At 36.7% G+C, this 16,045-nt stretch overlaps 1 protein-coding gene across 2 annotated transcripts; it reads right to left on the bottom strand.

The window, feature by feature from the left end:
* Positions 1-177: 177 nt before the first annotated feature.
* On the bottom strand, positions 178-15,966 carry LOC139119983 (anaphase-promoting complex subunit 4-like). 2 transcript variants are annotated; one of them, XM_070683955.1, is made up of 20 exons: positions 15,506-15,966; positions 14,885-14,990; positions 13,823-14,027; positions 13,435-13,506; positions 12,997-13,102; positions 12,594-12,719; positions 9,825-9,908; positions 9,575-9,661; positions 9,034-9,218; positions 8,329-8,429; positions 7,238-7,289; positions 5,840-5,942; positions 5,340-5,396; positions 4,523-4,762; positions 3,942-4,045; positions 3,589-3,690; positions 3,158-3,232; positions 2,312-2,500; positions 1,609-1,711; positions 178-1,066 (listed from the first exon to the last, which is right to left on the bottom strand). In XM_070683955.1, the coding sequence occupies exons 1-20, from the start codon at positions 15,614-15,616 to the stop codon at positions 932-934; spliced, it is 2,343 nt and encodes a 780-aa protein (XP_070540056.1). In that variant the 5' UTR covers positions 15,617-15,966; the 3' UTR covers positions 178-931. The 2 variants fall into 2 exon arrangements, with proteins under 2 accessions (XP_070540056.1, XP_070540057.1); XM_070683956.1 differs by having other exon boundaries at positions 184-1,066; positions 13,435-13,500; positions 15,506-15,964.
* Positions 15,967-16,045: the final 79 nt, after the last annotated feature.

Genomic DNA, 16,045 nt, shown 5'->3' with positions numbered 1-16,045 from the left:
GTTACTTACCATTGATGTTACTGATCTCAACATAAGCACTGCATCATCACAAGCAAGATGTAGTCACATCTGAAGACCACACTTTACAGTTGTTTTGAAATCTCTTTTTCCACTCTAGTTATAGCTCAATCAACTCAATTGTCAAAGTAACTTGTAGATCCATCAGTTACAACTTTTGGTGTTATTTACAGGATTTTACTACCAAGATTACACAGGTGAAAAAACTTTTCATTTTGTAATATATGTTATTGTAACACAACAAAAGGTTGTTTTGTTTACTACAATGGACAGAAATTTTTTTAATGTCCCATTAAAGTGCCAGATTTTTTTATGTCAACAAATTTAGAAGAGAAGCAACTCATTGGCTTTTAGTGAACAGGGAACAGATAATTTTTACATTTACAATGGTCCCGCTGGAATTCTTGTGTTTAAGCTTACCCTAGCTAAAAATGCTGGAAAACTACAATGTGACCATATCATATTACAGATGGAAAACATTTCACATATTGCAGATCATGTGCTCTATATACCAGGACATAACTTAAATGGTGCTGATAATTCTTTAGCCAAGTATGTGTCCGTTAAACTGAAAGTCCTTTTGACAAGAACAATGACTAGGGAAGGCTTTGATGAGGAAGATCTTTGTAGTGGTTAAAGAGCAATCTCTTGAATTTTGACAGACAAGTAGAATTTGAATTCTACTTGTCTGTCAAATTCAATTCTACTAGTCTTGTAGATTTCGAAAGACACACATACACTATTTTTCAATCAAATTTCTTTTAATTCATCTTCTTCATCATTCATTCAATCTTGGCAGTGTAAAGCTGTAAAATATCCATATGGACGTGAAATGATAAACTCAGTCAACATACTATCCAATACACAAGTGCACAAATGTACTGGTATATTTGTAGGTGCAAATTTCACTTTTTCACGAGTCCATGTTTTCACTATCTTTGCTATCTTTATCATCCTCATCATCATCATCGTTATCATCCACATCTCCACCCCCTTCATCCTCTGCATCCATGTCAAAGACACGCACTCTGCGACCACTTGAAAACATCTGGAAAAGATTTAAATTATTGATACAATTACAAAAGTACTTACATAGAGAATTCATGTAATCAGTGTACAACTACATCGTTAATGTGAACCTCACATGCATATTCCTTATCTCCTAAATTCAACCTTACCATTTTTTAAACTAAACAATAGAATATCTCAATGAAACACATTTATCAATTTGAGGTATTGACAGCACACAACTTTTGCCCATTTTGGGGGAAAATTTTGTAAACCAGAATTTTCTGATGATGGCATCAATTTAGAACCATGAGGTCATGGAGAAGAGCATAGACAAAATGTCAACAGGTCAAGTGTGGAGTAGACAGAGTAGGAAAATACCTAGTTTTTTTAACTTTTTTCAAAAGCTACCACATTCTGTATGAAATTTACCTGATAAGACTCTATCTGTTGACGTAGATATTGTCACCATAAGGATACACTCAATAAAGAGAGTCAGTTAATGTTGGATTGTATAGCTCAATGAAACCACACATCAAAAGATTACTGACTTTGACTCCATGAGGATAAAATCAATCTTACCACACAAGAGACTCTTCTATTCCCGCTGACTGCAAAATAGCTGGCTTTCATATTCTGCAACCTTCTGTATTGACTCACACTGGGGCCAAGGTCATTAGTTTGTCTGGATGACCAAGGAATGAAACCAGCCATGCAAAGAAAAAGATTCATAGTTTGATATTTAGATGGTTGACACATCAGACATTCACATCAGGATCCCTGGTGCTAAATTTGTTCATGGTTTTCAGGGACTATACAAATATTAATTTTGACATTTCAACATCCAGAGTTTTTTCTCATATTACTACTGGTACTTAGCAGAGAAAAAACAGTAAAAAAATCTACAATGGTAAAATGTACAACAATGGTAAAGCAGTAAGTTTATGATCAATGTGTTTATTATCAAGGTAACACAATTTTTGCATCAGGGCTATTGAAGTAGAATTTTCTGTGACTTGAATTTTAGTGCTGTAGAGTTTCCAGCATCATGGAAGAACAGTTTGGACTTTTAAAAGAGTGTGTCTGTGCATTGGTTGGGTCAAGTGATCTTTGGATTACTACTTAGGGTGTCTTAAATCTGTCCCAACTTCAAAATATATGACTAGGTATTTCATCTATGTGATCATATTTCAGCAGTGCATACATGTAACTGCAAAACACAATTGAAACTTGTGTTATATAAAAAAACCATGGACAGTGTGCTTGAGATAAGCTCAAAACTTACAATACTTTGGCGCCAAGGAGCTGAGGTTTACAACCTGCCAATGGCTGGTACGATTTCTCTGTGAACGAACTAACCGGCAGGTGAGCCAAGACAGAGAAATTATCACCATCACTGCTGTCTTCATGGAGTAACACCGATAAAGTTGCCTCGTCATAAAACTGCACATCTAGAACTTTGTGCTGCATGCATCTGAGGAAGAGATTTGAAGAAGTTTTGTTCAACTTTCTTGCATATTCCATTTACATGTAGATAACAGCAGAAACAGGTGGAATCTTGTATGATCACAAACACAAATATCCTTTGTCCTGACTGCCTTTTTTACAAATAATATTGTACATTTTTTTCACAAGATTACCAGGGTTCTTATATATTATCTGACTTTTGAACATTCATTTACAAGAGTATAATAAAATATCTCTACTTCAGTAGTAGGGGCTGACCTAAAGTATGTCAAAAGACAATGTTATTGGAAATGCATTGTTTTGCAGAAGTCAGATGAAATCAGTGCTTGGTAAACCATCCATGTTGATGACTAGAGGGGATACAATATATGACTAGCCTTATAAATAATACATTGTATTACTGGCATGCAAGATGTTCAACAGAGTGATGTGACCGCCATGGATGAGTCATACGTTACTTTGACGAACAAGAGAATATCACAACAGAAGTAGCAACATATCTGTTAAGTATAGATGACCCCTCAAATTTTTTCTTTGTTTTGCTGACTCATAATCTATGGTACTCCAGTAAATTACACTGGATGTTACTCATTATAGTATTTTGACTTAAACGTTCATCTTAAGCAGGAACCAATACATGCATGCCTTTGATGACCTTACTCACCTGTAAGAAACTGTGCTGTCATTGGCTGAAGATTCACCCAGCATTCCAAAACATACTTCTAACACACTTGCCACACTGTTGAAGAAAACACATATAGTTTTCACATCAATAAGATGTACAATCATGAGCAGGTAATGACCAGTACCAGCTCTTTATGTGAAGCATTAAGCAATAAAGTAAGGATAATTACAAATCTAATATACAACCCTGATATTTTTTTTATGAAATAATAACTAATATTTCATAATATGCATTCATAGCTGAATGGACATGTTGAAATTGCACTTCACAAATGGTATGAAAATACGTGTGTAATTAAACTGTTGATATGCAAATTTCATAGCAACTAACATGCTGATTGAAGTACATCACAAAAGAATGGCAAACACAGCTTTGACCTAGATAGTAATTCCTAGTACTAATTCATTTACCTGTCACTCTGCGTTGATTTTCTGATCATATACACTTTATCTGTTGGAGATTTTTCTGTGGTTAGAATAGTGTACAGTGTACCACTCTCTTCCATTGTCTGCCTGGCAACGTAACGAATAGATACACAGCGGTGAAAAATTTCCAAATTGTAATGGTTTGACAAGATACGATACTCTTTGCTAAATCTATCTCTAACTTTTCCTAAAATTTATTTTGAAAGGCAACTGGTGTAAGCTGAAAGAGGCAACTTACAAGGAAAACATCTTTTCAACAGTTTTTTTCTCTTCTTCGAAAGTGTTTACAGAGTATTTTGTGGTAACTTCTTGAAACACAGTGTTAAGAGAAAACTTACTGGGTTATGGCTGGTGTAAATATTTTCTTGTCGTCTTGGTGACAGACTGTTTGATACAATAGATAAGATGATTCTTCCTTCTTAAGACCCTCACCAATCACAGTCTGCAGAGAAATCAACCAAAGAAGGTTTGATGTAAAAAACAAACTTCAAATGAGGTGAATAGTGTAAAGTAATAGAACGATTTTTGACACACATAGTATGTATATGAGAGCAGTTTATCTGCAACTGAAATTAAAAAATTTGTTTGTGTGCGTCCAAAAGAGTCAAAAATGATTTTCAAGTGTTTTCTATACACCCTCATTTAAATTCAGCTTTTCGTTGGTAAGTTTCTGGACAAAAAATATACAAAGAGCATTTGATTCTTGTGAACTTGTGTTGAACATAAACTTACACTGCTACAACGGGCTATTCAACAAGTCTTGCAAAATTTGAGTGGATTGGCATATTGCTGCAGCTTTAGATCATTATACCACAAGGAAGTGTGCAAGTCAGTTCAAAAGTGTACTGAAAGGTGGAGAATGTAAAGTGCATGTAGAATTTTTCAAATTGCAAAGGAAACAGAAGCCAATTTGACTTACTGCAGGTTTCGACAGTACAGATTTCACTTCCTGTTCCAGAGCATCGAACAGCTGGTAAAGTGACTTGTTGGCATGGTGACGGAATAATAATTTACTATCTCTGAGATTGGGACAGGAATCCACAAACTGTTGCCATGGATTTTCCAGAACCTCCTGAGGGAAGGACAAGTCTTCTCTCTTAAGATACTGACCTACTCTCTCCAGACTGAATCCTGAGCCCTTCTTTATTGATTCTTTATCCTGTAACAGGTAAATTTGTCAGCATTTAAAGGGACACAGTCGGCCATTTTTCATGAATTTTGTTTGATACGAGACCCCGGTTGACCCCAGTTTTAGACAAGACACATGAAACCAACACGAGAATGAACAAATGGTCATGACCATTAATTCTTTCTTGAGTTGGTTTCACTTAATTTGTCTAAAACTGGGGACAAATATATGCATGGTCACCCATTCATTAAGTATCTTTCAACATGTCAAACAATATAAGTAGTATCTCGTATAAAATAAAATTCATGAAAAATGGCCGACCTTGTCCCTTTAAAAGATAAAATGAACTTCCTCTAGAAAAATGACGAAGAGCCCCTCAAACTCATACCAAATATGTGAAGCACAAAAAGAAAAATTCTAACCAACGTCTGGACAAAAAACAGTCACAGTGCAAGGTAGCTGAGCCTGGGTAGCTACACAAGTACTTTACCTTCGCCAGAAATCTGCACATTTCCCTTAACATTATTGGAGCTCATAATGTAGAAAAACAATTTCACCAGGTCTCAAAACTGCTTTGCTTACCATAGAATTTAAGTCACAAACTTACATTTTGAAGATTTTCTTTGAGGAATTCTGCGACAAAGGTGACATCTTTCTGAGTCATCTGAAAATGGGAAGAGACACAAATGAGAGCAAAAAAGAAAGTCACTACAAACACTCATGCTGCTTCAAATTTTGAAGAATGCAAACTAGAATATCCTCTCTCCTCAGTTTATGAAAAATTGGCCATGATTACTTGATCAATGTTACAAATTACAAATCTTACAAATCTTGTAAATTATATCATGACTTGTCTTGTGAAAATTAAACACACTGAAATACACACAAATGTGTTCATAGTATGTATGTATAGTTTCCAGTAGGTTGAACATCTGGAAAACAGCAAAGGGTTCAAGTCGGCTGTATTTGGTTCCGTCTTCAGTTCTGACATACCCTCAGAATGCAGAGTCAAGGTTACCTGGTATATATCAACTTACACTGTAAATCACTACAGTTAGGATCGCTATGATACATAGCATAGCCTTTGTTTTACTCTTTTTAACTTACTTTGCTGATTTCTGGCGGAATAGTTTCCTCAGACAGCCGTAGTATGATTACATAAATCCATCGGAAAAATGCTTTGAAATTCTGAAGACTTATTTCGATGACCCTGAGATGGGAAAATGCATAGAAAAATATCATAATTGATTACAGATTCCCTAAGTACTTTCAGATATTAGTAGCTTTAATGCTAGTGTTATCTCTGTAGACAAATTTAAAACAGCATGCGAGTTGGACCGATATACTTGCTAATGGACGTTAGATATAAACTGTTCAACATTCCACATCATATAGGAATAGCATTGTAATATAATTCTTCCCATTACATAATTTTGTAAACTATCTTCTGCTGAAAAAAATCACAAGTGCTGTTGTTCCTCTTCAAAACACAATTAAGTTCAGTCACAGTATGTCATGTTACCAGTATTTTAGTAAACTACACCTGCTTACTTCTGCCATGGATGAATAGGCACTACATCAGGGGTTTCATTCACTCAACAAAATCAATATGTCTTTAAAGGCCCAATAGCAGTATCTTTTAGCATTAATTTTGTGATTTTGCTTCCTTCCAAACTAAAACAAGTTTGTGGGAATGTACTCGCTGAGGGGTGTGTATACAAGTATAATGAACTGTCCACTGGGACTGCATGTGCAATACTGAGTGAGATAAACAATAAACATTTGCCCAAACATAAAATGGCGCCCTCATGCAAATTAAGCAAAAACACTGTACATCGTGCATATATGCACTGGAATCTTCAAAGGAACAACAGGGTAGTCAAAGATAATGCATAGTGCTGAATATTTTCCACTGGGACATCATATGCTTTGTTTTCTTTGTAATATTACCAGTTTTCAAAAAGAGCGGGAAATCAAAATAATGGTTAAAATTTAAATTTACTTGTCCAATTTTTCAGCAGTAAAAGACTATATCTTTTATATTTGTAGAATTTAAAAAAAACCCAGAGGAAATAGAAAGTCTTTTTCAGGTCAACAAATTTCAAGAGTTACAGCTGCAGGGGCTTTTAGAATGCACCTCAGGGAAAGAGATTCGGACTCTCAAACTTTCGCAAAATATTCTTTTGACCTACCACTTGTGGGGGCTTATTTTAAGTTCATGGAGTAAATATAGTTTTCACCAGCTTAGTTTTGTAAAAATAAGGAGTTTATTTTCCCCACAGAGATAACACTTGGATGGCAGCCATTTTGAATTTCAAATATCGGTAAATATTGGTTAACTTGTTTCTCTAGTACCAAAATTTGCACAGTGACCCCACAAATTTTATTCTTGATTTGAAAGAGAATGCTTTAAAGTTTGCTTGAGGAAAGTCCAAGCAAAAGTTAATGTCTTTCAATTTGGAGGCATGAAGTACCTTACATTGAATTCTAACCATGGAAACTTACTGTAGTAATTCATTGGCTTTTAGGATAAAGGAACCCACTGCAGTCATGGCACCTAGAAAGTAATTAAGACATTTCTGTCAAGTGATACTTTTTAACAAAAAAACAAGAATTTGCATTCATTCAGAAGCTGTGTAAAGCAATTTTGCAATAATATTACAAATCAAAAATGCAATGACTAACTTTCTGAAGTAACTTTTTTGCTGATGCAAAAAATTTACCTGCTAACATTAAATATTTACCCATACGAAGGGAAGTAAACTGAATGAGTGGTCTCACTGATTGATTCTTTGTTCAAGCCGGGTTCAATCCAAGAATATTAACCACAACATACAAGTAGTTGAATTAATACATTGTGTTTTGCCCTTTGTCTGCATTGCAACAAGTTCAATGAATAAACAGTAATACAGCACAGCTGAAGCACAAATAGACATTCACCACAGCAATTTCCTGTGTCTTACCACAGGGTGTGGCAAGAATTATTAGTGTAGAAGTTATGAATATGATCAATAAATGTCTTGTATTAAACTATTTTTCATCATACAAGCCTTACCTGTGTCTTGTGTGTGCCTTTACTTTACCCTAGCTATCTGTGTATAGAATTTCAAAGAAAACAGTCCATATCTGTTAATTACCCTCCCTAATCCCCTTCATTGATTTTTTCTGCCGATCACTGACGTGTGTGTGGGGGGGGGGGGGGGGAACCTTATCGCCCTGACGAAATACCTCGTTAGCAGCTCATAAGGTAGTAGACGTCTACTACTTTATGAGCTGCTAACGAGTTATTTGGTCAGGGCGATAACCCCCACCCCCCACCCCCACGTCAGTGATCGGCAGAACAAATTAATGAAGGGGATTAGGGAGGTAATTAACAGATATAGACTGTTTTCTTTGAAATACTATACACAGATAGCTAGGGTAAAGTAATAGGCACACAGCAGACACCGGTAAGGCTTGTATAATGGAAAAACAGTTTAATACAAGACATTTTTTGATCATATTCATAACTTCTACACTAATAATTCTTGCCACGCCAATTTCCTGTGTCTTACCTTCACCAAAGTATTCTTCAACCAGTTTACTGTCTTACTTACCTTCAATCTGAGTTGTTGACAAACCTATGACTGCGTACTTTTCAAACCAGAGTGACATGCCTTTGACTTCACTCAGATGGTACAACAGAGCCTTTCCAATGCTGCAACACATAAAATAAGAAACTGTATAGCATAACCCTGTCAACCCATGGATCATAGATCAAACCACACTACTGTAAACACTGGGTTGAACCAATGATGGATGGCGGATAAGTTTCATAAGTTCCAGCGTGCAGTTATTGTTTTGCGCCTTTTTTAAACTAATGATGCATTTTTTTGTGAAGTTTTACCAGCTAATATCCCTTTCTTGGCCTTAACAGCTCAACAAATCGGGTTTTCAAAATACATTGAAGTAAGAGAGCTGCCCAAATAGCTTTGAAAATATTGGGAGATTGCAACTTTGAAGCTTGTCTTGGTTTGGTCTTACAGCTATGGCTTGGCCATGAGCCATTGAAAATGTATAATTTGACCTAAGGCAGATTTTAAAGGTATACTGTCACCTGCTCCAATTTTGCCACAGTTACCATGGAAGAGAAAATCTAAACAATCACAGATTTTAAGTGGGTGGCTGCTTTTAAAAACAGCGCCCTAACATGGGCATTTTGAATACCAAGGAACACCCCTTTGACCATATATGGGCATATTTAGATTACAGGCGACTGTATACCTTTAAGACATCAAGAGAAAGGTGAACGACAGTCATACCTGTGTACGTGCTTGATAACTAATTTTTGTATGTTGGTGTATGAAGACTCCACTGATAGTCCCATCTTCTTAAGTCCTTTCTCACTGAGTTCATGCAAGAGAAATGACTGCAGTTCTTGACTGCACTTCCCCCACATCAGTAACTGCAGGAAGTCATCACTCACTGTGCCCGGTGTAAATTTAGTCTGAAAAAGTTGGATCAGTATGATTATCAAACTGCAGTCATTGAGAAAACAGGGAGAATGTGTAAATGTAAGGCCTGGTTGCTCAAAGCACCAAGGAGGAGCACAGATTTTATCCTGATTATGAAACCTGGCATGCAAACCTACCAGCCATTCTTAACTCGGGGAAAATTTTCAAACCAAATAGTATTGAGTAACGGTATCAACTTTAGTGTCAGCCATATTGGATCCTGACCTCAACACGATTGCAATCCATTTGTAAACCATACTGCATTGTCGTGTTCATCTATTTTCACAGACATTGTGTCAATTGCAAACGTGTAATAAACATGTACATTTCCAGTAGCCATTACACTTACCTCAGCATACTTTGCCAGTTTGGATTCCATTTCCAGCAGAATGTCTTCATAAGCTTCCGACATAGCTTTCAACGTATTGTTTAAGTACTGGAGGAAGATGAAACACAAAATCAATACATAAAATTTACACACTTTAGATCTTACTGAAAAACGTCAATGCTACTGATCAGTGGTCAGTTTTCTGATTGGGTTTCATGTGAAAATAATAGAGGATCTATAAGTTACCTTTGTAATAAGATTTCTAACTCACCTCAGTCAGTGTAGTGATGGTTCCATATTTCAATGCAAACAGAGCAATCTCTTGATGCCTGTCAGCCAGCACTGGTGTTCCATACTACAAAATGATCAAACATATATTCATTCACCAAAGACACACATCAGTATTTTTTTCATTGACTTACAACATTACAGTCAATTTCATTAAAGAATGACCGATGAAATTGCCCTAGATGTTGCTACACTGTGTGTAATTGGTTTGACAGCTTGTTCCAAAAATTTGCCACAGTAGTGGCACTGATCTGTATACTGACACATAATAATACACACTCCGGAGAATATGCTGTTTGGTACACTTTAGACAGAGGCAATTGTACTACATTTGGTGGCCACCCAACATCACATCATACAGCAGCTGAGTCTGCTTCAACTGTACTCTAGTCTTTGCCTTGGCATTTTGAAGTTGTTTGCCAAAACACTTGTTACATTTCCTTGATGACATCCTCAGCATTCATCCAGTCACATTAAAGGTATACAGTCACCTGTAATCTAAATATGCCCATATATGGTCAAAGGGGCGTTCCTTGGTATTCAAAATGCCCATATGAGGGCACTGTTTTTAAAGAGCGGCCACCCGCTTAACCCTTTGAACCCGGCTCGGACAGAAATGTCCGATGAGGTCATAGAGTACCAGGGGGTCAGGGTGCAAAGGGTTAAAATCTGTGATTGGTTAGATTTTCTCTTCCCATGTTAACTGTGGCAAAATTGGAACAGGTGAAAGCATACCTTTAAACCCAATGTACCAGTACTCAGCCATGGTCATGAGATAGTCACTGAACAAGAAATGCATTTATTACGTCTCAGCTGGATTACTGTAATAGTCTCATGTATGGTGTTAGTAAGACTCATCGCTGGATCGTGTACAATCACTTCAAAATGCCGCGACTTGTCTCGTCATGTTGACTCGGAAATTTGATCATATCACACCTGTTCTTATTGATCTGCACTGGCTGCCGGTTGATGCTCGCATCAAATTCAAAATTTTGTTAGCTGCCTTTAAAACCATTCATCGCTTCGCACCACTTTATTTGATTGATTTGCTTGAAATTTATACCCCCCATCAGAGATCTCAGATCAGCTGACTCTTTGCGGTTGGTGCCACCTCATGGAAACTTTAATAAGGCATATGGGCAGAGAGCATTCTCTGTTTGTGCACCTGCTCTGTGGAATTCGCTGCCGCCTGTGATTCGCAACGTCAGATCTGTTGACTGTTTTAAATGTCTTTTAAAAACTCATCTTTTTAATCAGTGCTATTTGTGATTGAGTTTTTAGGATCATCTTCCGTATGGTATTTTATTTGGGACTTTTTAATTTGTTTGGCTGCTTTTATCATTTTTTTCTCAGTCTTTTGTTTTACTTTATCACCTCCAGTCATGTATGAGAATGGTACAGGTGTTGACAGATTTTGATAGTTTGTTTTCATTTTCTTATTTTGTTGTTGCTGGTATTTTAGTGTTTGTTTGGGTTTTTTATGCGTAAATCGCACTGAGACGCATGTGTAGTGCGTGTAAGAAATAAATATTATGATTATTATTATTATTATGATTATGATTAATATTATATAGGGCTCAGCCCTTGGTGTCGCGCCAGGGGTTAAGATTGGCAATGTTATTTGTATTGATTCATGATAAAATAGAATTAATTGTTACTTGCTATATACGTTTGTATGACAACTATGCCCAGTTTCCCTCTGATGAAAGCAGTTCACGTACGTACACGACGTCAAACCCTGCAGCAGTGCAGGTATAGATTTTCTGTATTGTGTAAAAATGTTGGACAAAAATTGGCAATTTTTACCATGATAACAGCCTATTGTGTTAAACAAGGGACGTATTATGCCATCATTATCATTGCAATGGTAACCTCACTGCCCACCTTCCACTTGCAAGCTGAAAACTATAGCGTTCCGTCTAAAAACTGGCAATTTTTGAATCTAGTTATTGACACAGGGGCGCTTTTCTAAAATTCAATCCCAGCATTCTTTGCGTATGCGCCCCCCCCCCTTCATATGCACGACAGTTTTTCCTCTCCCTTTTTCTATTTTTTATGCGATCTTTTGTACCTGCGACAAGGTGGATAATATCTCTTACTGGCTTATAAAAGATATATTTTATAAATGGCATGTTATAAGATTATAATTTGTACGTTTCATATTTGTTTATTTACAAGTACTCAAAAAAACATGGCGGCGCCCATGAAAGTAGGGTACACTTCCGGTTACTCGCATAGTATATTATGAATATGCGCATGCGTAGTCAGTAAGCCGCTGGCGCGACTATTATTATTATTATTATTATTAAAATACAAGTGCACACAGTGCATTATATTTGCTGGAAATCTTTACCACACACATAGACACACTAATCAGTCCCAACCACTCCATGACTGGTTTATTGTTATTGCAACAAGCTTGCTTGCTATGTAATTTCAGTTTTTATTATAGAGAGGCATGCCTGTATAAAACAACGGTAGCACTGAGTTTAAACAGTGCAAATAATGATGCAGCCATGTAACGCATTGACTGCAGCCTCCATAATCATCAAGGCTTCCACCTATCAAATGCTTCAGGAAAGTATATAACCATGGTTATGCCCACTTACATGTGCAATCAGCAAAGTTAATCGCTAAACTTGTTGACAGTTTTGTCAAATGACTGGCTGTTTTGCTAGTCATTTCACCATATTGTTGCCTTGGACTTATTACAGTCTCTCAATAAATGTTTTTTTTTCAAAACAGTACTCACGGTGATAAAGTTGACATCATATTTGTTTTCACTGCCAGTACTTGCTGGCATCTCAGCTGCCTGTTCTACAACCATGTGAAGTGACTTCAGATCTCGGCTCAGAGATGCTCCAACAACACGGGACACCTGCCATTGAGAGAGAAGAATGAGTACATCACCGCTATGGGTTCATTTGTATCTCATTCTCATCCAAGATCCACAAATGTAGCCTTCACCATATTCAAATAATTTTAATGACAAGACAGAATCTGACATTTGGAAGGAATATCTCAAACTACGAAAATTTCCATTGTGTGAAGCAATTTCACTAATTTAATTTAGATACTGCAAATTTATTTAAGCATTTATAAGATTTTTAAGAAATATGTCAGTCTTTGGATGTAATGAATCTTTAGCTACTTACCTGTGTGTCCGTAATCTTTGACAAATCAATGACAACAATGGGACAAATACCAAATGCTAATAAATGAACATTGCTACCATCACAGCCGACAACTAGGATATTGAGTCTGCGGGAAAGATGGAGATTAAAATATTACATATTTTATATCAGACTTACAGATGGATTAAAGAAAAAAAATGTCTGCTTCTGTTCCTTACAAATGCAAATGTTCAAGATGTATTTGCAGCTACAGGAAGTACTCAATATTCTTGGTTTTCACACTTTGGATGTTATAAAACCAATTACCAAAGTTAAATTACAGTTTAATACTGGTGTGAAAAGAAAAGTCAAGAAATAATTTCACGTCCACTATACTTCAATCAATTTTTCAGTCAACTTTTGTCAAAGGTACACAGGAACAGGAATATCAACATTGTAACTTGGGGGCGGTCTGCTCACCTTTCTTGGCCGTCAAGTTTCTTAGCATCTTCAGCGTTATCTTCTTTGTAAATCTTTGACAATGCACTGTAACTGAAAAAAGTGACATGATTTTGTGGCCATAAAACTTCTTCACTAGATATTCTTCATAGCATTGAAGCATTCTTCAAACAGGCATATATAACAGTATACCAGGGACCTTGCAAGAAATACCTTCCAAGAAAACATGCTAAATTCATCAAGTGAGAGCATAGTGAATGAGAAATGTTTGTTTGAACATTAAAAGCTATCTCAACTGCTTAGAAGGTACTGACTAATTTCTGTCATATATTGAAGAAATTTTAATCTTAAGAGTACAGGACATATTTCATTGAACTTATTCTCTCAGACTTTCAAGAGTGCTATTTACCTTTTTGAAGGAGCAGGAAATCTTGGTAGATAAGTGCTAGCAGAGTCTTCAAAGTCTAACCGGACAGACTCACCCAGCAACTTCTCAGATACGTCTGTCCACTGCATGCAAGAAATGGCTGTATTCAATGATGACGTGTGTAGAACTTCTGCATTTTCTACATCACAGATGAGTAGCTGTCCACTTCCATATCCAACTGCCAAAGCTGGAAGTAATTTCAGACAGGTGGAAATCTGTTGACGATAGGTGGCTATGGAATGGAAGAAGTTCACAAAAGACGCATCCCCCTCCAAGGATGAGAACATTTTTAATGGGAAAACAACCAGCCAAAATATTAGAATATGTTATTCATGATAGCGAATATAGCAAATCTAATTTCTTTAAGCTTTGATGTAAACCAAGTTGTGAGAGTGGTAAAAAATCTGAGTGTTTTATGTTACTGGTCTACTTGACCATTGAATATGTATAGGAACTATTTAAAACAGCCAAACTGGACTGCAAAAAAAATTGCATTTAAAGAGCCAGTAACAGTAACTTTTGATGCTTTTTTTCACTACTTTTGTTTTATATGTAAATTGCCAGTTCTTGTGTAACTCAAAAGCATTTTGAAACATCTGCTGTTTAGCTTGTCAAACACACATCACCTTTTCATGTACAATGCGGAGTAATATTGTTTACATTTGAATTCCAGTCCAGACCAGAATCAACTTGTCAACAATAACAATGCAATCTATGTATGTACCAACGGAGTTGACAAGCTCAACAATGTGTATCTCAACATGCTTTGGGGAGTAGAACATTAGGAACATGGCTGATAAAAAAACAGAACACAGTTTAAAAAATTGTCAATAGTTACCACTACTGGCCGTTTAGTTTGTTTCCTCTTTACTGGGCTACAAAATGAAATCGGGAATAAGATGACAAACAAATTAAATTGAAAAATTTGGAAAACTTGTCCATTTACACAACTGCTGTAAATCCCATATAGTATGTTTTTGTTCTTTTCTTCCAGGAAATGATTTTGTCTGTATACTGGCAGGGCAAATGAAAAATTGCCCTTACCTTTCCCATCTGGCCTCCAGGCCAATGCAGTCACTTTCTTGCTGGTTTCATTTGTTGTCACGGGTAATACCCATACTCTCTGCCATGATAGTCTGTGCAGTAACACCTGTACATGTGACAAATAGTTGAAAAAACTTCTCGGTTAGAGTTCTTTTATAAGTTGGTAAGTAAAAGTATGTTTGAGGAGAAATTTCGCTTGATAAATGTTGAGGATGTTCAATCACGGAAATCTATTAACGATCCAATTTTCAGCATAACAGCCACTGACAGCTAGATTTCACTGTTGATTGCAGATAATTATCAAAATCTGTTATGAACATATTGGCTAGTCAGAACTAGTTGAACAATGTTACACTATTCACTGTCAAAGACAAATTGGCATACCCTTTGATACATTGATCAAATGAGATTATTAGCCATTACCAGTGTTAACAAAACCTCCATATTTACCTTGAAATAGTAATGACAGCTATGAGTCTATTCCACTCCCACACCATGTAAATATCCCAGCCCACTAGACTAATGGCAATACCTAGTATATGGAGGGACTGTGTTTGTATACTGTATCATAGTAAATTATAGGCATGGATGGTGAAGCAATACTGAGAAACAAATTGTTACCTCTCCATGGATGTTTGCCAGAGCTATCAGATCCATGCGTGGCGACCACAGCATTTTCACCACCTCTGCAGAGAGATGTTTTTCTTCTAACTGTCGGAAAGCGCTGTGCATATTGTTGAACGTGCTGTTGCTACAGTACACTGTACAGAACTTACACTTTACAGATGTAAGCGCGTGTAAGGTGTATACACTCTAGACTGTTGTGCTCGACTTTCCCCAAAAGAGGAGGTTACGAAGTCATACCGTTCGTCTACGGGACTTTGCTCCCGATCACTATGTTAGTACACGAATGATTCAAATCATCGAGGCATAACGAGCAGTAGTTGAAGGCAAGAAGTCGTTCTTCATCACAATTTCAACGTTAAAATGCAAAGGTTACACCGATCCCGAGCTAGGCACACGCTTCGGAGCTGAGCTAGGCCGGAGAGCTCACCTGAAAATAGCGCCATCTTACAACTTCTCTAGTCGAGGGTTACGCCCATCCAATCAGTGTAACCGTTACGCTCTTGGCTCAGCCAATGGTGATTTGTCTTACATTAC

Source organism: Ptychodera flava, chromosome 20, assembly GCF_041260155.1.
Source record: "Ptychodera flava strain L36383 chromosome 20, AS_Pfla_20210202, whole genome shotgun sequence".
In the NCBI taxonomy this organism is placed as follows: Eukaryota; Metazoa; Hemichordata; class Enteropneusta; family Ptychoderidae; genus Ptychodera; species Ptychodera flava.
The sequence above is the reverse complement of the archived record's forward strand: the minus strand, read 5'-3'. Positions and strand labels throughout refer to the sequence as shown.